At 50.2% G+C, this 21484-nt stretch overlaps 1 protein-coding gene across 3 annotated transcripts in view; it reads right to left on the bottom strand.

Annotated features, from left to right (window-relative positions):
- DELE1 (DAP3 binding cell death enhancer 1) overlaps positions 1 to 14728 on the bottom strand; it is a 43049-nt gene extending 28321 nt beyond the window's left edge. Inside the window, exons 1-5 of one of the 3 annotated variants that reach the window (XM_037906229.1) lie at positions 14589 to 14728; positions 12483 to 12609; positions 3578 to 3698; positions 2883 to 3018; positions 2294 to 2437 (exon numbers count right to left, since the gene is read on the bottom strand). In XM_037906229.1, coding sequence (XP_037762157.1) covers positions 2294 to 2437; positions 2883 to 3018; positions 3578 to 3698; positions 12483 to 12609; positions 14589 to 14598 — 538 coding nt within the window. In that variant the 5' untranslated portion in view covers positions 14599 to 14728. Of the gene's footprint in view, positions 1 to 2293; positions 2438 to 2882; positions 3019 to 3577; positions 3699 to 12482; positions 12610 to 14246 lie in introns of all 3 variants that reach the window. The other 2 variants (XM_007056299.4, XM_043552947.1) reach the window with 2 other exon arrangements.
- Between the last annotated feature and the right edge of the window lie 6756 nt (positions 14729 to 21484).

The following is a 21484-nucleotide window of genomic DNA, read 5'->3' as shown; positions in this document are numbered from 1 at the left end:
CTCAACAGGTGTACATATAAAGTGCTATGTAATGCTGTGTACTCTAAAAATCAGGCATCCAAAATTAATGAACACGTTTGACTTTAATCTTCCTGTGCCTCATGTGTAAAGCAGAGATAATAACCCCTGACCGCCTCACAGGTGTTGTGGATACAAACTGGACTGTGAAGTGCTGAAACACTGGAGTGACAAGTGCCAGGAAGCAATTAATTCTGCTGTGTTCAGTGTGGGGTTTGGATGGTGGCAGCAAATAAGACAGAGGCTGCAGTAAGAATATGTACTGAACAAGTAGCCAGCCATTCAGTGAGCACCTTCCTGTAGCAGCATTCTGGATTATGTCACCAGCGTCCCTCCTCGATGCACCACTGCTCCAGGGCACTCACAGACACAGCCTCACACTCCTTGACATCAGGAACTGGAACATATGCTCTAATTCCAACCGGAATTATTTTGGGGAAGTCTCTGGCCTGTGTTATACAGGGGGTCAGACTAGATCAGTAGTGGGCAACCTGTGTCCCATCAGAGTAATCTGCTGGTGGGCTGTGAGATGGTTTGTTTACATTGACCGTCCGCAGGCATGGCCGCCCGCAGCTCCCAGTGGCTGCAGTTCGTCGTTCCTAGCCAATGGGAGCTGTGGCAAGTGGCGTGGGCTGCAGGGACATGCTGGCTGCCGCTTCCCACAGCTCCCATTGGCCAGGAACGGTGAACCGCGACCACTGGGAGCTGCGGGCGGAGGTGCCTGCGGAAGGTCAATGTAAACAAACTGTCTTGAAGCCTGCCAGCGGATTTCCCTGATGGGACACATGCGGCCTCTGGGCCGCAGGTTGCCCACCACTGGGCTAGATGATCACAATGGTCCCTTCTGGCCTTGGAATTTACGACTCTATGAATCCTCCGCTTCTTAGTGACATCATCTCTCCACATGGAGAAACTGCCATGATGGGTCATCTGGATTTATGGCTTATTACAACGATCTGTAACCCATTAATACCCTCTTTTTGTCTTATGAGTACAGGGGGGATAACAAGCCATTTCACCTTGAAAGGTTTAATACAATGTGTGTTAATGACTTATGCTAAACGATCTGTTGACCTTCCATTTTGCTGTGACACTGGGAGTTAATTTCAAGGACCTGAAGAAGAGCTCTGTGGCTCAAAAGCTTGTCTCTCTCACCAGCAGAAGTGGGTCCAATAAAATATATTGCCTCACCCATCTTGTCTCTCTAATATCCTGGGACTGACAGGGCTACAACAGCAAGACCCAATGATGGCTCATTGGCAGGTAACCCTCCAACACACACCACTTTCACTGCCCCTACAGCAAACCGTCAGGGGCTGCAGCTCTTCTGCAGGCCCACCCCATCCACAGCAAACTGACAGGGGCCCGCAGCGCTTCCTCTCCCACACCCCCAGCCCCCTAACGAACTGAGAGGGGCCCACAGCACTTCCTCACTCTCCCCACCACTGCCCAGCCTTGTTGGGAAAACACAGCTGTTTCCTTACAGCCCCTTGCCATGACCCTCACAGAGGGAGGGATTTGGCTGTGACGATGAGGCAGTTCTGCTGCTAGCACCCTTCTTCCCAGGCCCACATGTCTTCTTGGCAGATGCCTTCCCCCTCCGCTGGCACCCATACAGCCTCTCCTGAACAGCAGGAGCTCTTGGGGATGGGCAGAAGGTGGCACGGGGAGGTTGCAATCATGATTTCATTGTGTACAGGATTACTAGGAATCATAGTGGCACTATAAAGCCGAGTGAGATCCCAAGTCCCCACAGCTGTCTCAGAGAATGCAAAATCCATCACAGCCTGAAAGCAGTTTTCCCAATGGTCAATTCCCTCTCTGTTAAAAACATGCACTCTATTTCCAGTACAGATTTGTCTGCTTTACTCTCCCAGCCAGTGGATCCCACTGCTTTTGACTGCTGCATAGGAGTCCTCCGCTCTCCAAAATCTCCTTGTGCACAACTAGCTGCTCATGATCAAAGTTACCTCCTAACCAGGGATAAGCTAAAAAGATGGGACTCCCTCCAATTCTGACTGTGAGGCAGGTTTCCCAGCCCTCTAATTGCTCTTGAGACTCTTTCCTGGACCCTTTCCAAGTCAACACCCCTTCTGAAGCAAGGACACCAAACTGGACGTAGAGTCCCAGGTGCCAAGGCCAATCAAGCCCACCCTCAGTTGCACCATAGGCTTCTTCCCCACCTCCAGGAGACACCCTGCACTCTGGGCTCCTTGAGACTCCCAAAAAATCCCTCTGCCTTGGGTACCCTGCCCCATACAGCCTGGGCTGGTACCTGTTTCTGGGCAGAGCTGGTGCTCTCCTTGCCTTGAGGGGATGCCAGGGGATGGATTCTCTGGCGCAGTGTCTGGAATCCCTCCCAGCAGGAAGCAGGGCACTTTCTGGTTACTGCAGCAACTGGATGAGCCTGCAGCTGGCACTGAAACACAGAAGACAAGCCCCAACACCAGAAAGCCATGCAGGATGCCACCTGTGGGACATGCCTGGGGTCGCCCCCTCCATGTTCAGCAGTGCCTGGGGCCCCCTGAGCATTTGTCAGAGCTCTCCCATCTCTGAGCATGGGGCCAAAGGGCAGGAGAAGAGAGAACTCCACAGAGTCCAGGGCAGGGAACACAAGGAACCTGCTGTGTGTGTCTCAGCCCAGAAGGTGCCCAAGCCAGTGTGAAGGGATAGGGTGTTTCCCAGAGACATGACCCCCAGGCTCACAGGACTTCACACCCTACTGGCTCCCAATTTCAGACTGAGAGGTGCCTTCTGCACAGGGGAGCACAGCCCTCCCTGTACACTCTCAGCACTCCCACAGCAGAGACCCTCAACCAACAGTCACCCTGGGCCCCTGTCCTCCTGCAGGAGGCAGAACTAACCTGAGTGCTGATGAGGCAGCAGAGACGAGAGGAGCCCACCCACCCGGCAATGCCCATCCTCTCTTCCTGCCCCTGGCACAGGGCTCGGCCATGGGATCTGCCTGGCCAACTGCAGAGCAAGCACAGCTAGTGCGCCCTAAGGGAAGGAAAAGAAAAGTCAGAGAAAACCACCCGTTCCTTTCTCCCCTCCCTGCAGCACATAGCTCTCCCTTTCCACTGGGCGCTCAGACACAGCAGAGCATCCTGCCCACAGCTCCGCAATTACACAGCATCCCAGCCGCAACTTCCCTCCACTCTGCCATACGCATCCTCTCCACAGGTCCCCAGCCATCCCTGACTCCCCACCCCATTCCCGCAGGGCATCCCAGGCTCAGCTCCCCACCGCACTCCATAAGGGCATTCCATCTGCTGCTCCCCATCCAACCTCAGCTGCCCACCCCATTCCCACAGGGTGTCCACCCCACACACCTCTGCAGGGCATCCACCCCACACACCTCTGCAGGGCATCTGGGTCACAGTTCCACAGCATCCCACTGCCCACATCCCTGCAGAAGACATCTTGATCACAGTTCCCCCCAACCCTCAGGTGCAGCTCCACCAACTCCCTCCTCACAGGTGCCTTGGCCCTGCCCTTTATAGAGACATCCATTGGTCGCAGCTCCCTCCCCCACCACCAGGAGGAGACTGTCTCGTACCCAGGTGAAGGCATCCAGGATTGTGTAGTGAGGCTGCAGGTTCAAGAAGGGTCGCTGCCCATTCCCTTGCTCCCAGCCATCTCGACCCCGTCCGCTCTGCCAGCCGGGTGAGAGTAAATAACTGGAAAACAAAAAATAATGTAAAACTCCTTTCCCTGCAAAACTGGGTGAGATAATGAGTTCTCTAGACTATAGGGGCCCAACCCACACCACAGTTAAGTCAATCAGAGTTTTCTGTTTAGATCTGAATTTTCAAAGGGCTCTACCATGCGAGGCAGACAAAGTCTGATTGGACACCTGATGCTGGGTTTGCAGTGCAAATCTGAGGTCCATCAATGCAGGGGTTCAGGAAATACAGGACCCCACCCTCCCTGACCTGCTTTTAAAATTTTCAGGTTATGATGCTTTTGGCATAGACCTGGGGAAAAAACTATGGCCATGAGCCACAGAAAACTAGCGCTGTAGGACTTCCTGATCCAAGCTAGTGTCAAGCACCAAGAACAAGTCTGGTAAGCCAATATTTCAAGTTACTGGACTTTATTCTGGTTCTCCCAGCACTAAATTGAGCTACTGTAATCCCGAGTCAGCTGACATAGGCAAGACGTGGGTGATTTACTGCAGTGTAGACATGTCCCCATTCTGGTTCTCCCAGTGGTGTACTTAGCTACTGCACGCAACAATCCAGAGTGGAGACAGGAAGCCACTGCACATGTTCGTTAGTACTCTCAGTTCTATAGATCAGCCTGAAACTCACTTCAGACCAGGGGTTACGGGCACAAACACAGGGTCATTAGGTCAGGCAGTTCCCAGGATAAGGCACTCCCACCCATACACACCCAACAATGACCTGGCTCTGCTTATCAGCCTGTTGTAAAATGCACATGCAGAGTTAGATTGACTTGAAAATGTGAATGTCAGGTAAGGACCAGGAATAGACTGAAGAGAACAAATCTGGGGGCATTTGCACAGAGGTTCCTGAGATGCAGCCCCCTCAAAATGACCTATCTGCAAGAGCAGCATGTCTTAAAAATTGGCTCCTGCAGGTACAGGGACAGAGCTGGCAGCTGTGCGATCTCAAGACCCCTTAACCCTGCTCCCAGGGAGCCAGCAGTAGGCCTTGGGAATGAAACATAACCTCACCCCTTCCTACCCTTCCATTTTCTCTGTGCCCAGCACAGCTCCAACCCACCATTCCCATCGATGTCTCCTGATGCCCATGTCACAGGATGCATCAGGGAGCACTGCCAGCAGCAGGTGCTCCACACCTGTCAATGACATCTCAGGAGGTTCATGGCTGCAGCTGTAGGGATCAGAGCTTTAAAAACTTTAATGCCACTATTCACCAATTCTCCTTCTGTATCCCTGCCAAGCTGGGAATCCAGTGCTGCTGCTTGGCGGCTCCTGCCTGCACAGTACTAACTACAGCTCTGTTTTTCACTTTTCTTCCTTTAGGTGGCACTGCTTGGTGCACTCCCTGAGAAGCAGGGCAAGCAGTAGCAATTGGGCAGTGGCAGAGGCCACAGCAATTAGGGGCAGTGAGGGGATCCCAGTGTGAGGGTGGAAAGGAATACAGACAGGATAGATCTGGGATGGTGCCATGACTTGGACAGTCTCTGGTGCTGCCAATAAAGCTAAGCCGAGATGCTAGAAGGGCAAGGATTGCAGAGATGATCTCTGCAGCGGCACTAGAGGGCATCTGGCCATTTTCCTGCTCTCTGTTACTCCCCCCTATTCCTGGATTTCATAGTTGCAGCTGTTGCCAAGAGCACTCTTTATTGCCTGGGCTTGGCAAGAAAGTTCCAGTCCAGCCTTCCCAGGGCTTCTAGGCTCCTGTGTGACTGCTATATTACTCTCTGCAGGGCACTGTGCCTGAAGAGCATTCACAAACTGTTGCAGACACCTGCCTGGAAATTAAGCAGTGCCTCATGCCAGGAGCCCAATACACTCATGCTCCAGGAGCCGCACTGATTGCTGATTCCTTTCTAGGTGACGTCTGAGGTCCTACTGGTGACCTATAAACATGGCATAAAAACTCCACTCAGTCAATGGCTTAGGGCAGGGGTGGCCAACCTGCGGCTCCAGAGCCACATGCGGCTCTTCAGAAGTTAATATGCGGCTCCTTGTATAGGCACCGACTCCGGGGCTGGAGATACAGGCGCCAACTTTCCAATGTGCCAGGGGGTGCTCACTGCTCAACCCCTGGCTCTGCCACAGACCCTGCCCCCACCTCATCCCTTCCCACCCCCTCCCCTGAGCCTGCAGTACCTTCACTTCTCCCCCTTCCTCCCCAGAGCCTCCTGCACGCCACGAAACAGTTAATTGGGAGGTGTGGGGAGGGAGGGGGAGGCGCTGATCAGTGGGGCTACCGGTGGGTGGGAGGCACTGGGAGCGGGGGAGGGGGAGCTGATGGTGGGGGCTGCTGACGTATTACTGTGGCTCTTGGGCAACGTACATTGGTAAATTCTGGCTCCTTCTCAGGCTCAGGTTGGCCACCCCTGGCTTAGGGCAATGAAAATGAGGATAAGTGACTGGGCTGAGTTCCCACACTGAAATGGCTTGAGTGCCGGGTTCCACCTGCTCCAGCAAACCTGCAATCTCTTCTCCACTCAGGACAATGCAGGGAGTAGGAAAGTGGAGCAGCTGAGAGCCCAAAGGCTGAGCAGCAAACTGGGCAGACTGGGACGGGGGCAGAGGAGAGGGCCAGCTGCGCGAAGCAGAAGTATTGGTGAGGATCTGTTACCGACCATCAAATAAAACCAGAGGACAGATGGTCACTCCTATCTGTAATGTGTGGACAGAAAAACTATGCTGTTTTGAGAGGCCTTCAGTTTAGGAGACATGTTCGAAGGTGTCCTGCAGCCAGCAGTAAAACATCATTAGTTTCTAAACATTACAATTTTCTAACCAAAAGGACAACATTGGCTAACCCATCCTGGTTCAGTGGCAAAATCAAGGCAGCAATTAGAAAAAAAAAAAAGCAATATATAACAAATGGCTAAAAGGGGAAATAGACAATCATTATATATCAAAAGTTATGATGTGCAGAAATATAAGGGAATCTAAAGATGGAAAAAATCCATGGTTGACAGGACTTCATATGGACAATATGAAGTAATTTTTTAAAGTATATTAGACACAAAAGTATCCAAGCAATGGTGTAGGCCTGGAGATGATAAAATTGTTAATGACGATGCAGATAAGGCAGAAGTGTTAAATAAATATTTCTATTCTGTGTTTGGAAAGAAGCAGAATGACACACTCACATAACATTAGGATGAGGAAGTACTTTCCAGTACATTAAACTACATCTACTAAGGACAGATATTTTTAAATCAGCAGGCCCAGATAACTTGCAACCAACAATCCCAAAAGAGTAGGCTGAATATATCTGTGGCCTGCTGATTTTATTTTTTAACAGATGTTAGAATACTGGGGAAATTCCAGAAGACTGGAAGAGTGCTAATGTTGTGCCAAAATTGAAAATGGGCAAGGGGGATGATCTGGGTAACTATAGGCCAGTTAGTCTAACATTAGTCCTATACAAAATAATGGAAATGCTGAGATGGGATTCAATGACTAAAGAATTAAAGGAGGGTAACACGATTAAGGCCAGTCAACGTGGTTTATGGAGAATGGGTCTTGTCAAGCAAACCTGGTTTCATTCTTTGATGAGATGACAAGTTTGGTTGATACAGGTAACTGCATAGATGTAACACACTAGTTTTTGTATGGAAGCAGTTTGACTTAGTAACACTATGATATAATACACCCCTAAGTTCACACCCAATACACTATTGTAATAATCTTTGTTCAAAGTATGCCCTGTAAGGTATCATTTGAAAACTCATAATTTTCCGGTCAGTATTATCCTGATAAAATGTGTGACAACATTGTATATGAAGTTCTAACATTCCCCCGTATGATGTTATTAAGGCTATGTCTATACTAGCACTTTTGTCGGAAAAACTTTTGTCGGTCGGGGTGTGAAAAAAACACCTCCCCTGACCGACAAATTTCACCGACAGAAGCGCTGATGTGGACAGCACTATGTTAGTGGGAGACCCTCTCCCGCTGACATAGCTACTGCCGCTCGTTGGTGGTGGTTTAATTATGCTGACGGCAGAATTCTCTCCCGTCGGCATAGAGCGACTACATGGGAAACCTTACAGCGGCACAGCTGCAGCATTACAGCTGTGCTGCTGTAAGGTCTATAGTGCAGACATAGCCTAACACATGTTCCAAATCCCACAGCTCTGCCCAGGCAGAAGTCAGGTCTGTCCTAAATAAACAAAGGAATGTCTGCTTGGCTTAATTTGGATTTAGGTAGTAAACAGAGTCATCAAGCAGTGAAAGAAAACAAAAGATGTTCAAACACTTGGGGGAAAAAACAGCAGGAAATATCCTTCCATACAGACTCTTTGTCTTCTGGGTCTTAGCTAGAAATGTTTTTCAAGAGGGGGTACAAACTATAAAAAGGTGGGACAAACATCCTCTCTCTCGGCCTTACCATTGCTTTCTCTGCACCTGAAGAGACAAAGGAGACAGCTGTTGGATTCTGGGGGAGGGTCCCGACCTATGAGTTTGGTCAGTAAGACTGTTGAAAGCAATGTGATGAGAAAACTTTGCTTTGAATCTAATATAGTTTGTTAAGTTGGGAACCCAGATAGCATTCTACCTTTATTTTTCTTGCAACCAATTCTGACGTTTACACTTCATTACTTGTATTCACTTACAATCTTTTTCTCTGTAGTTAATAAACTTGTTTTACTGTTTCATCTAATCCAATGTGTTTGCTGAGGTGTCCGGGGACACCATATGGGGTAACAAGTTGTGTACGTATTATTTTTTCAAAAGAAGAACAGACTCAATATATTCACTGTCCAGGAGATGGCTGGACAGTACAGACATACGCTTCTGGGGGAAAATCTGGGACTGGGAATGTGCTGGACTCACCCTGTGGACTCTTTAAGGCTGGTAACAGCCAAAGGGTGGCTGGCTGGCTGGCTGGCTGCAGCAGCACACACAGACATAGCTGGGAGTGACTTACATACCGCAGGCTGTTTGTGAGCAGTCCAGGTTGGTGGCTCCAGCAGCAAAGCAGTGTAAAGGGCACCCCAGGTTACAGGGCAGGGGTGACATAGATACTCATTGGTCTGGACTGTACCTTGGTACGTCACAACACTCTGATTTTAAAATGAGCACTATACAATATCAAGCAACACTAAAAGGATTAAGAACTGGCTAACTGACAGATCATCCTGAAAGGGGGTATTTCTAGTGAAGTTGTGCAGGGATAGGTATTAGGCCCAACACTATTCAATATCTTTATAAAAACCAGGAAGAAAATATTTTAAAAAAAACAAAAAACAGCTGATCAGATTTGAAGATTACACAGAGATTGACAAAGTGGCATATAATGATGAGGACAAGGTAGCCATACAGAGTGACCTGGATCACTTAGTAAGCTGGGACCATTCAAATACAATGCTTTTTAATACAGCCTGTCATAAACATACAGCTAGGGGTAGCCTAGAATTCCTCCTTACCTGTAAGGGGTTAAGAAGCTCAGATAACCGGGTTAGCACCTGATCAACAGGACCAATGGGGAAAGAAGATACTTTAAAATCTTGGGGGGAAAAGTTTTTTTTTTGTGCTCTTTGTTTGTGTGTGTGTGTGTTCTCTCTTGGGACTGAGAGGGGCCAGACAGAAATCCATCTTCTCCAACCCATCCTAATCCAAGTCTCCAATATTGCAACCAGTATAGGTAAACCAGACAAGGCAGATTAGTTCTTTTGTTTTGCTTGTGAATTTTCCCTGTGCTAAGAAGGAGGTTTATTCCTGTTTTCTGTAACTTTAATGTTTTTTCCAGAGGGGAATCCTCTGTGTTTTGAATCTGAATACCCTGTAAAATATTTACCATCCTGATTTTACAGAGGTGATTCTTTTACCTTTCCTTTAAATAAAATCCTTCTTTTAAGAACCTGACTGATTTTTCCATTGTTCCAAGACCCAGGGGTTTGGGTCTTTGATCATTTTGTAACCAATTGGTTAGGATATTATTCTCAAGCTTCCCAGGAAAGGGGGTGTAAGGGCTTGGGGGGATTGCTGGGGGAAGAGGAACTCCAAGTAGTCCTTTTCCCTGGTTCTTTGTTAAATCACTTGGTGGTGGCAGCGTTACTTAAACCCAAGGTACAAGGGCGAATTTGTGCCTTGAGAGTTTTTCACCTAAGCTGGTAGAAATAGGCTTAGGGGGTCTTTCGTGTGGGTCCCCACGTCTGTACCCTAGAGTTCAGAGTGGGGAGGGAACCCTGATACAACCAAATGGAAAGTTATACATGTGGGAAGAAGGAATGCAGGTCAGACCTACAGACTAAGGAAACAGGGACTCTGACAAGGATTTAGGGGTCATAGTGGACACGTAACTCAACATGAGCTCCCAGTGTGATGCTGTGGCAAAAGGGCTAATACAGTCCTTGGAGATATAAACATGAGTGCGGAGAGCAGGAAGATAATTTTATCTCTGTACAGGACATCGGTGAGAGTGATATGGAATACTGCATCCATTTCCAGTGTCTGCACTTTAAAAATGACGTTGCAAAAAGGATGCAGAAGAAAGCCACAGAATGATGTAAGGGCTGAAGAAAATGCCTTACAGTGCCAGACTTAAAGAGATCAGTCTGTTTAAGGTTATCAAAACGAAGACTGAGAGGTGACTTGATTTCTGTGTATTGTCAAGGAGACAAAACACTGGGTCTTAAGCACTCTTTAATCTAGCACAGAAAGGCAAAACAAGAACCAATGGCTGGAAGATAAAGCCAGGCACATTTAAAACAGAAATACAGGACAAATTTTTAAGACAGTGAGGTTATTAACCATTGAAACAAACTAGCAAGGAAAAGAAATGGTGAATTCTTCATCTCTTGATGGTTTCAAATCCAGGCTGGCTGCCTTTCTGGAAGATGCTTTAGCTAAATACAAGTTGCTGGGCTCAAAACAGAGATAACTGGGTGAAATTCAAGGGCCTGTGTTGTGCAGGTCAGACTACATGATCTAATGGCCTTAAAATTTAGACTCTGTGAAATCCAGGGCCATCAGCAGCAGAACTGTGGTGGGGAGGAAGTGGTGGCAGGGGGATACAGACAGTACCAAGCATGCGCCAGGGGGAGAAACACATGGAAACTCCTGCAACGTTTTAGCAACCCAAAGCTTTGCTTGGGCTGAGTGGACCTTTCTCACCCTGATTTCTCTGGGATCATATCAGTTTCAAAATTCAACCTTAAGCACTATTAAATTTTGAACCCCTCACCCTCTGTTCCAACTGGGTTGGAGAAGCAGCCACTCTATCCCTCCCCTAGCCCTGTCCTGTTCCCCTAGGACACCTATTTCTTCCCCCCACACAGGGACCACCTGACTGGGCCATAAGGACCCCATCACCTAATCCTGCATCAAGGCCAGTGAGAAAGGTCCTGGCCCCACAGCACTGGATCCCTGCCCTCATCAGTTGAGAGCACCTGAGCACCCAATCACCAGCAGCAAGCACAAGTTGTATGTAAACTCTAGTCCTGCTGGTAGTTTGTCAGACTACACCTGCTGGTGTGCTGGTGACATGCCCATTGCACCGAGCCACTAGGCTCAGCCTTCAGGCCAGCAGTGCTCAGGCTTGTTTTCCAAGCCTGTATAAAGCCTTAAATGGGTCAGGCGTGGGGGGTTGAGTTGGGAGAGCCACTGTGAAACATTTACATTGTTTCCAGGCACTCAGACAGCAGCTTCACATCAGCAAATCACCATCCTCCAGGAGATGAGGCAAAGGGCAATACAGGACTGGAGGGGAGGGGAAGGGAGGAGAGTAGAGTGTGTGAGGCACAAAGCAGCTGTACTAGCACTGGGTGCCATTCATCACTGCTGGGGGGAGCAGCATCAGGCAAGCACTACTCTGGTGTCTAGCTCTACTCTGAGTAGGCAAAGTTACATGACCAGGTGGCAGAGCTCCAGCTTCACTGCAGCTTTGGAGCAGCATCCACTGCAAATGGTGGTGATGAAGTTCCTGTGTAGACATGGCCAGGGTGCAGCACAGGGAGATTGACAGTGTGGCACAACCTGACTCATGCTGCAGCACCAGTATGGCTCACCAGTGGGAATGCTGGGGAAGAGGGCAGGAATTCACCCTGACCTTGGGCCTGCACAGGCTGGCCAAAGGGGTTCCAGAGTACCATGGAGACCTCACTCAGTCAAATGCATGCTACCCACACTGAACTCTGGAGTGTATGCAAAGGGTTTAGCTAGAACACTCTCCCTAGTGTGGACATCTGAGGCAGAAGGGGAAGAGATACGGGGAGAGGGCACTACGCTGAAACTCCTGCCTGGGGCAGGAGGGAGAAAGATACAGGATAGGGACCTGGGACCAGAGGTGAAGCTGAGTTAGGTTATAAGAAGGAAAGAACAGAGAGAAAACCAGGACCCGGATTAAAAGACGATGACTTCAGAATTCCTTAGATCACCATCAGGAAAGGGGATTTCATGTTGCAGTTCCTGAGAACAGGGTGGCCTTTGGAGCACGTCTGCTGCTGTCTTCAACACTGACTGAGGTGAAGGGATGGTATGACCAGACCAAACCAAAATGGGAATATCTCCAGGACGCCCCTTTACACTTCTTGCCTTTGGCTAAGAAGTCCAGTCCACGCAGACCCCAAAAGCTGCTTACCTGCTGCCTACAGGCATAGTGGGCACTGAGGACTATGACAGAGCCCTCAATTGCCTCTCCCCCAACACAGAATAAGACATGTGGGCTATGCAGGTCTTTCCCCTGTTTCCTGACCCTCATTCTGCATTCTAGCTGGGTACTGCACTGTAGGGGCTGCCCAGGTCTCCTCCCTGCTTCCCCCATCAGAAGGCTGACCATCCTCACCTCTGTTCAGATGGAGTCTGTCCAGCACTGAGCGCTGAGGTGGCGTTCCGGAGCTCCTCATTGCCAGGGAGGGTTGGGATCCCATGGACAGAGCTTGAAGCATTCAGCACATGGAGACGGTGAAGGGCTGCATGTGGAGTTAGGAGAGGGGAACAATGCATTGGGATTCTGCTTGGAGGAAATTCCAGACACTCCAGCATGTAGCTCAAGGACAGAGCAGCCTCCCCAGCATTAGGACATGCTCTGTCCACTCAGGAACATTGGGTTTGGCTATACAGGGGTGTCTGTGCTGCCTCACTGGCATGCATTCTGCTCCACAGGGAGCCAGCGACCCCATTCCCCATTCCCTTCAGGAGTGAACTGATGCTAGCACAAGGAAAGTCAAGCCCCCATCTCTAGTTATTTGGGGAGCAAGCAGCCTGAAGTGGAAGCTGTCGGAGCACTTCCAGTCTAATCCCCACTTGGTGTTGAACCTCCAGGAACACTCTTGTTTGGGGCAGAATTTCCCAGCCTCAGCATCCATCCAAAGGGAAAGGATGGATTGCAACCCAAACTGGCTCAAGCAGGGTGGGCAGCAGCTGCTCTGTTATGCTTCTGACATGGGGGTCATATAGCTCCCTAAAAATGGGATATTTTGAATTGTAGGGTTAATTAAAACGGAAATTGTAGTTTAGCAAGTAATTGAATTTACTAGAGGACTGCCTGGTAGTCACAGTTTAGTGAGCATGTAATAACTGAAAGGGGTTGGGGGGAAAGAGCTCCCTTTCATGAACATCCATCCAGTCAGTTAGCTATGAAATTCCTCTTGCTGGCTGTTCTCTGCTTGCTTTACCTGTAAAGGTTTAACAAAGTTCCCCAGGTAAAGGAAAAGGAGTGGGCACCTGACCAAAAGAGCCAATGGGAGGCTAGAGCTTTTTAAAATGGGAAAAAAACTTCCCCTTTGTCCAGTTCTCTGGAGGAGACATGGAGCAGCAATGCTATAAGCATGAATGCAGTGTAAGGCTTGAACCAGGTACAAAAATTCATCTTCCATACCTAGAAGAAATCATTGGACAGGGCATGTTTAAATAGATGCAATTAGGTTTATTTTGGCTTGTGGATCAAAGTTCCTTCCCCCTCATTTTAAAAAGTTTTAGCCTCCCTTTTCCTTTACCTGGGGAACTCTTTACAGCTAAAGCAAGCAGAGAACAGCCACCAAGAGGGACTTGATAGCTAACTGGCTGGCCGGGTGTTCATGAAAGGGAGCTCCCCCCCCATTTATTACACTAACCTTCCCACGCGTCAGGTGTAACTGGGCCACTGAGTCCTGGGCACCACTTTACTGAGCCAGCGACAGGCTGGGGAGGGCGCTCAGGTCCGGGCTGGGGAGGCTGATTGCTAGGACCGGATTACACAGCTGGACGGCCCGGCTGGGCTCTGGGAACGTTAAGGGTTCAGGACGGGAGCTGAGGGAGGAAGGCAGGCAGGCAGCTAGCGCGGGGGGGGTGCCTAAGGCGACTTGCTAAAAGGAAAATGCGACCTTGCGGCGTGAAGTGGGCCGAGCCTTCCCGCCTCAGCGCCGCGCCGGGGGCAAGAGCTACCCGGCCGGGCTGCGGGTGCCCTCAGAGCGCGGGGCAGGGCTCGCCGGCCTATGCCTTCGCTCAGGCCGCCCCCGCTGCGGGCGTCGGGACATCGCCCAGCCCCGTCCTAGCAGCGCTGTTGAGCCCCGGCCCGGCCGCGATACGCAGCGGGTGTGTTGTGTGAGCCCCGCTCCAGACCCCTAACCTCGGCTCAGCAGCCCCGGCAGCCTCCACATCCCGCTCCCGAGTCCCGCCTCCCAGGCGGCACCGCGCGAGAGAGCACAGAGTGGAAACGTCAGGGGTGGAGGGGCCCCGGCAGAAACCATGGAGAAGGAAAGTGAGGACTAGAGGGGGCCAAATGAACCCATAGAGAGGCAGCGTGAAGGCTAGATGGGACACACCAGACAGGATGTGTGAAGGATAGAACACCCCTGAAACCATAAATAAGATCTGTGTAGACTAGGGACCATATACCATAGAGAGGATATGGGAAGGCTAGACGGTGCCAAACCCGACCATAGAGAGGCAATAGCTAGGATAGACTAACCCGGAATCATAAAGGAGGCACAGGTTAGAGGGGCCAAAGAGAGGAAATCCGGGGGGTGCAGGAGAGACAGATTCCCGAGGGAACCTGCGGTTGCTGGCTGGCGGGGCCCCACTCACACGGAGACCAGCAACTTGTGGGCTGTGGAGGACTGGTGGGTGGCTCAGGCATGAGCCTGCTCACCCAGGTGGCTGGTCGCTGATAGGGTTGCTAACTTTCTAATGGAACAAAACCAAACACCAAAGCCCTGCCCCTTCTCTGAGGCCCCACCCTCTGCTCATTGGATTCCCCCTCACTCACTTTCACTGGGCTGGGGCAGGGGGTTGGGGTGTGGGAGGAGGTGAGGGCTCTGGGGTGGGGCTGGGGATGAGGGGTTTGGGGTGTAAGAGGGGGCTCAGTTCAAGTCAGCTCTGTGTTTTTGGGGAGCCAGGGTGCAGTATATAGCCAGTCTGACTCATGAAAGACACCCGCCCCCCCCAGTCTCTGCTTGAACCAAAACCGATCAGAGAACAGGCTTACAGAGAGCAGTGAAGGGCCATTGCGAGACACACCTAGACCCCCTCCTGGCAAGGGTGACAAGATTAAGACATCTCCATTAGCATACAGAATGAAGAACAGCGATAACTCCCCTAGCCTCATCTGCATGAAAGATGGGACAGAGATTGGCATAAAGAGTGAAGAATAGAGAACCACACTGAACTCTGGGACAGAAAAGCAGGGATACACTGCATCATGGGAATTTCTGTTCCAGATGTTACTGAACCTACACCTGCACACACCCAGCTCAACAATTATCAGACCAATTCTAGTAATAAATCCTTGATTGATATCCAAAATACTGAAGCAGCTTAATTGCATTGTGAGCTCCCTGGAAGAAAACACCACCCATAGCCAAGAGTGATCAGCTCCTATTGTCTAGCCTAAAGAAAACCCTTTAGTCATCGGTTTATCCATAAACAAATCTGGTGTTCTCCCTTGAACCATTGTATTTTCTCTACAAAAACCCCTACCTATGCCCAAGTAAGTGTTCTGATGCATAGACTCAAACTCTATATCAGTTCCACTGGGACTCCATCTCCTGACTGATTGTGCTGGGGGCTCTGCCTGTCTTCTGCACTCAGGACCCTGAGCTACCACCATCACCTGGGAACCCCGACCAGTTTGCGCTTCAGGGAGTGATGAGATCCTTTTTTCCCCTCTGTCTCTGTTTTCCTTTCTATCTCAGGTATTAACCTTTAATAATGTTATGTTGGTTTTGGCTCTCCTTGTGTAGTTATCACTATTATTCAATAAATAACTTTTATGGTTAAACTGGTTGCTTCTCTCTCTCGCTGAACTTTACTCTTTTGTGGTTTTAGCTACCCCCATTTACACTGCAGCAACACTTCTTTTACCTGAGCTAAAGATCCTTGTAGTGCCCAAAAATACTGTGGGGTTTGCTCATCAAGTGGGTAACTACCAGTACAATTCGCAAAAAGAAAAGGAGTACTTGTGGCACCTTAGAGACTGACCAATTTATTTGAGCACAAGCTTTCGTGAGCTACAGTTCACTTCATCGGATGCATACTGTGGAAAGTTTAGAAGATGTTATTATATACACACAAAGCATGAAAAAATACCTCCTCCCACCCCACTCTCCTGCTGGTAATAGCTTATATAAAGTGATCACTCTCCTTACAATGTGTATGATAATCAAGTTGGGCCATTTCCAACACAAATCCAGGTTTTCTCACCCCACCCCCCCCAACACACATACACATAAACTCACTCTCCTGCTGGTAATAGCTTATCCAAAGTGACCACTCTCCTTACATTGTGTATGATAATCAAGGTGGGCCATTTCCAGCACAAATCCAGGGTTTAACAAGAACGTCGGGGGGGGGGGGGGGGCGGAAAAAACAAGGGGAAATAGGCTACCTTGCATAATGACTAAGCCACTCCCAGTCTCTATTCAAGCCTAAGTTAATTGTATCCAATTTGCAAATGAATTCCAATTCAGCAGTTTCTCGCTGGAGTCTGGATTTGAAGTTTTTTTATTGTAAAATAGTGACTTTCATGTCTGTAATCGCGTGACCAGAGAGATTGAAGTGTTCTCCGACTGGTTTATGAATGTGATAATTCTTGACATCTGATTTGTGTCCATTTACTCTTTTACGTAGAGACTGTCCAGTTTGTCAATGTACATGGCAGAGGGGCATTGCTGGCACATGATGGCATATATCACATGGTGGATGTGCAGGCGAACGAGCCTCTGATAGTGTGGCTGATGTTATTAGGCCCTGTGATGGTGTCCCCTGAATAGATATGTGGGCACAGTTGGCAACGGGCTTTGTTGCAAGGATAGGTTCCTGGGTTAGCAAGCATTCTTACAACTACAATACCCACCTGCGGAAGTGAAGAAACAGATTGATAGAGCCTGAAGAGTTCCCAGAAGTCACCTACTACAGGACAGGCCTAACAAAGAAAATAACAGAACGCCACTAGCTGTCACCTTCAGCCCCCAACTAAAACCCCTCCAACGCATTATTAAGGATCTACAACCTATCCTGAAGGATGACCCAACACTCTCACAAATCTTGGGAGACAGGCCAGTCCTTGCCTACAGACAGCCCCCCAACCTGAAGCAAATACTCACCAGCAACCACATACCACACAACAGAACCACTAACCCAGGAACCTATCCTTGCAACAAAGCCCGTTGCCAACTGTGCCCACATATCTATTCAGGGGACACCATCACAGGGCCTAATAACATCAGCCACACTATCAGAGGCTCGTTCACCTGCACATCCACCAATGTGATATATGCCATCATGTGCCAGCAATGCCCCTCTGCCATGTACATTGACAAACTGGACAGTCTCTACGTAAAAGAGTAAATGGACACAACTCAGATGTCAAGAATTATCACATTCATAAACCAGTCGGAGAACACTTCAATCTCTCTGGTCACGCAATTACAGACATGAAAGTCGCTATTTTACAACAAAAAACCTTCAAATCCAGACTCCAGCGAGAAACTGCTCAATTGGAATTCATTTGCAAATTGGATACAATTAACTTAGGCTTGAATAGAGACTGGGAGTGGCTTAGTCATTATGCAAGGTAGCCTATTTCCCCTTGTTTTTTCCTCCCCCCCCCCCCCCCCCGCCCCGACGTTCTTGTTAAACCCTGGATTTGTGCTGGAAATGGCCCACCTTGATTATCATACACATTGTAAGGAGAGTGGTCACTTTAGATAAGCTATTACCAGCAGGAGAGTGGGGTGGGAGGAGATATTTTTTCATGCTTTGTGTGTATATAATAAGATCTTCTAAACTTTCCACAGTATGCATCCGATGAAGTGAGCTGTAGCTCACGAAAGCTTATGCTCAAATAAATTGGTTAGTCTCTAAGGTGCCACAAGTACTCCTTTTCTTTTTGCGAATACAGACTAACACGGCTGTTACTCTGATACCAGTACAATTGTGACGTGAAAGTGGGATAGGGACGTGTTAAACCTGTGGCACATAAGGGTTGGGGGGCAGCTGAAAGTGCTGCTCAGCCCAGCCTATTGAGACCAGGGGCACATAAGGGTGACAGCTTGAAGGTGCTGTTTAAACCAGCCCATTGAGTACAGGAACATATAAGGGGATCAGCTTGAGAGTGCTGATTGACCCGGTCCGCTCAGACTTGCTCTGTTAGTGTGTGTGTGTGTGTCTTCATTTAGTTCGAGGGCTGGAGAAACCCAGTCCTGGGGAACCTAGGTTCTGCAGGATAGCTCCACTGGGAGGGGACTTGCAGAAGGAAGGAGTAGAGCTCCATATGAGAACACAAGTGACATAAGCAGTACATTAATAGAATTACAGAACCTCCCCACCCACCCCGAAGAGTAACCCTAATAAATGAGCATACCCCAAAGTAACGGGCATATCTGGTACCAGGCTCCAGACTTGGGGGTGGGGCTGAGGGATTTCGAGTGCAGGAGGGGGCTGTGGGTTGAGACAGGGGGTTGGGGTGTGGCACGGGGTACAGGCTCTGGGCTGGGGATGAGGGGTTCAGGGTGTGTGAGGGGGCTCTGGGCTGGGGCAGGGAGTTGGGTTGTGTGTGCGGGGGGTGAGGGCTCTGGCTGGGGGTGCAGGCTCTGGGATGGGGCTGGGGATAAGGGGTTTGGAGTGCAGGAGGGGGCTCCGGATTGGAGGGGTCAGGTCTGGGGCCGGGGGTTGGGGCGCTTGCTTACCTCCGTCGGCTCCAGGTCAGCGGAGCACTGGGGCTAAGGTGGGCTCCCTGCCTGTCCCAGCTCCGCACTGTGCCCCGGAAGCGGCCAGCAGTCTGGCTCCTAAGTGGAAGGGCCAGGAGGCTCTGCATGCTGCTTTTGCCTGCAGGCACTGCTCCACCCCACCCAGCTCCCTTTGGCCACAGTTCCTGGCCAATGGGAGTGTGAAGCCACTGTTTGGGGCAGGTGCAGCGCACGGAGTCCCATGGCCCCTTCCTAGGAGCCGGACCTGCTGGCCGTTTCTGGGGTGCAGTGCGGTGCCAGGATAATTAGGGACTAGCTTGCCTTAGACCCAAAGCACCACCGACCGGACTTTTAACGGCCTGGTCGGCAGTGCTGACCGAACCTGCCAAGGTCCCTTTTCAGCTAGGCGTTCCAGTCAAAAACCAGATGCCTGGCAATCTTAGTCACTGATGGGCGCTATAGCAACAGCCAGGCCCTCTCCCGGTGGGCAGCGCCTTAGGTGGTGTCCTGCCCCTGGATGAGACACGGGTCCGGGGACACAGCTGCCCAGCAGCCTCTGAGTACGCATTGGCACTGGGGGCCTGAACCTCAGCCCCCCAGCTCCTCAGCACGGCCAGCCGGGCTCCGGAGCGAACATGGCCTGGTTGCGGCAGAAGGGCTCACAGGGCTGCTGCAGTGACTCAGCCCCTGTTGCTGGCACCGAACTCCTGGCCAAGTATAGTGCGAGAAACTGCTACCTGTAGGAATTTGCTACCTGTAGCAGTTACTCATATGTAAGGGATTGTAAAAAAAATCTGCTCTTGTAAAAAACTGCTATCGGATGTACCAAATTCCTACAGATAGCAGTTTCTCGCTATACTTGGCCAGGAGTGTAGTGCCAGCAGGAAGGTATGGGCGCTTCAGGGAAGGTGTGTCCTTGGGGAGGGTCTCTCCGCCTCTGGCCAGTGGCTGACTCTGCCCTGAAGAAGGAAAGATGTGTTATGTGGTTCAGTGAGGCCATATACATTCACAGGGATGAGAACATCCCTGAATCCGGCCAATGCAACTCTAGTGGCCTTGTCAGCTCATGCTGGGAGTAGGGCCATAGCCCTCAGCGATAGTCTGCAGAGAGGGACTATCCTCTCTCTGCACAAGGAGGTGCGTGCAACAGGGGAGGCCTCCTGATTCATACTGAGAAAGGGCAATCGGCTAGTTATCTTAGGTGCCTGTACATGAATGTAAGAAGCCTGGGAAACAAGCAGGAAGAGTTGGAAGTCCTGGCACAATCAAGAAACTATAATATGATTGGAATAACAGAGACTTGGTGGGGTAACTCACATGATTGGAGCACTGTCATGGATGGGTATAAACCAGGGGCCTCAAACTCAATTTGCCTTAGGGCCAGTGCCAGTCCTCAAATCCTCCCAGTGGGCCAATAATGTCACGGAAGATAGTTTCACACCACCTCCCAGCCCGTTTCCCACCCTTTTCCCTCGCTCCCTTGACCTCATGTCGCCCCGGCTGACTGTGCCCGGCGATTAGTGACGTTGCCTCCATGGCTGACTCTGCCCAGCAACAAATGATGCTGCCTCCATGGCTGACTCTGCCCAGCAACCAGTGATAGTATCTCTGTTCCTCTCCCCCAGCCAATGGGAGCTGCGGGAGGCGGTGCCTGTAGCAGACAGCTGGCAGCCTGGCTGCATAGGTCTCTGTGCGGGCAACAGCAGGGATAGGGAACTGCTTGCAGGGAGCAGAGCTGCCCGAGGTGAATGACAGGTTGCCGAGTGCAACCCCTGGGAGGGTCCAAGGAGCAGCAGGATGGAGCAACGTTGTGGGGAGGAACATGTGAATCTCTCCTGCCCACTCCCCTCCCGTCCCACCCCACCTCAGCCAGCAGCCATGAGGGCCGGATGAAAGAACTTTTAAAAAAGTTTCTGCGGGCCACATTACAGAGGTTTTTGGGCCGCAGATGGCCCGCGGGCCGGGACTTTGAGTCCCCTGGTATAAACGGTTCAGGAAGGACAGGAGGGGGAGAAAAGGTGGAGGAGTTGCACTGTATGTAAGAGAGCAGTATGATTGCTCAGAGCTCCAGTATTAAACTGGAGAAAAGCCTGTTGACAGTCTCTGGGTTAAGTTTAGAGGCAAGAGCAACAGGGATGATATTGTGGTGGGCTATAGACCACCAGACCAGGAGGATGAGGTAGACGAGGCTTTCTTCGGACACTTACAGAGGTTTCTAGATCACACGTCCTTGTTCTCATGGGGGACTTCAATCACCCTGATATCTGCTGGGAGAGCAATACAGCAGTGCACAGACAATGCAGGAAGTTTTTGGAGAGTGTTGGGGACAACTTCCTGGTGCAAGTGCTGGAGGAACCAACTAGGGGCCATGCTTCTCTTGACCTGCTGCTCACAAACACGGAAGAACTGGTAGTGGAAGTAGAAGTTGATGGCAATCCTGGGCAGCACTGACCATGAGATGGTCAAATTCAGGATCTTGACAAAAGGAAGAAAGGAGGGGCTGCAGAATACGGACCCTGGACTTCAGAAAAGCAGACTTTGACTCCCTCAGGGAACTGATGGGCAGGATCCCCTGGCAGGCTAATATGAGAGGGAAAGGAGTCCAGGAGAGCTGGCTGTATTTTAAAGAAGCCTTATTGAGGGGGCAGGAACAAACTATCCCGATGTTCAAAAAGAATAG

The sequence above is a fragment of the Chelonia mydas genome, chromosome 8, assembly GCF_015237465.2.
Source record: "Chelonia mydas isolate rCheMyd1 chromosome 8, rCheMyd1.pri.v2, whole genome shotgun sequence".
Lineage (NCBI taxonomy): Eukaryota > Metazoa > Chordata > Testudines > Cheloniidae > Chelonia > Chelonia mydas.
Note: the sequence above shows the minus strand (reverse complement) of the source record. Positions and strands in the feature narration are given on the sequence as shown.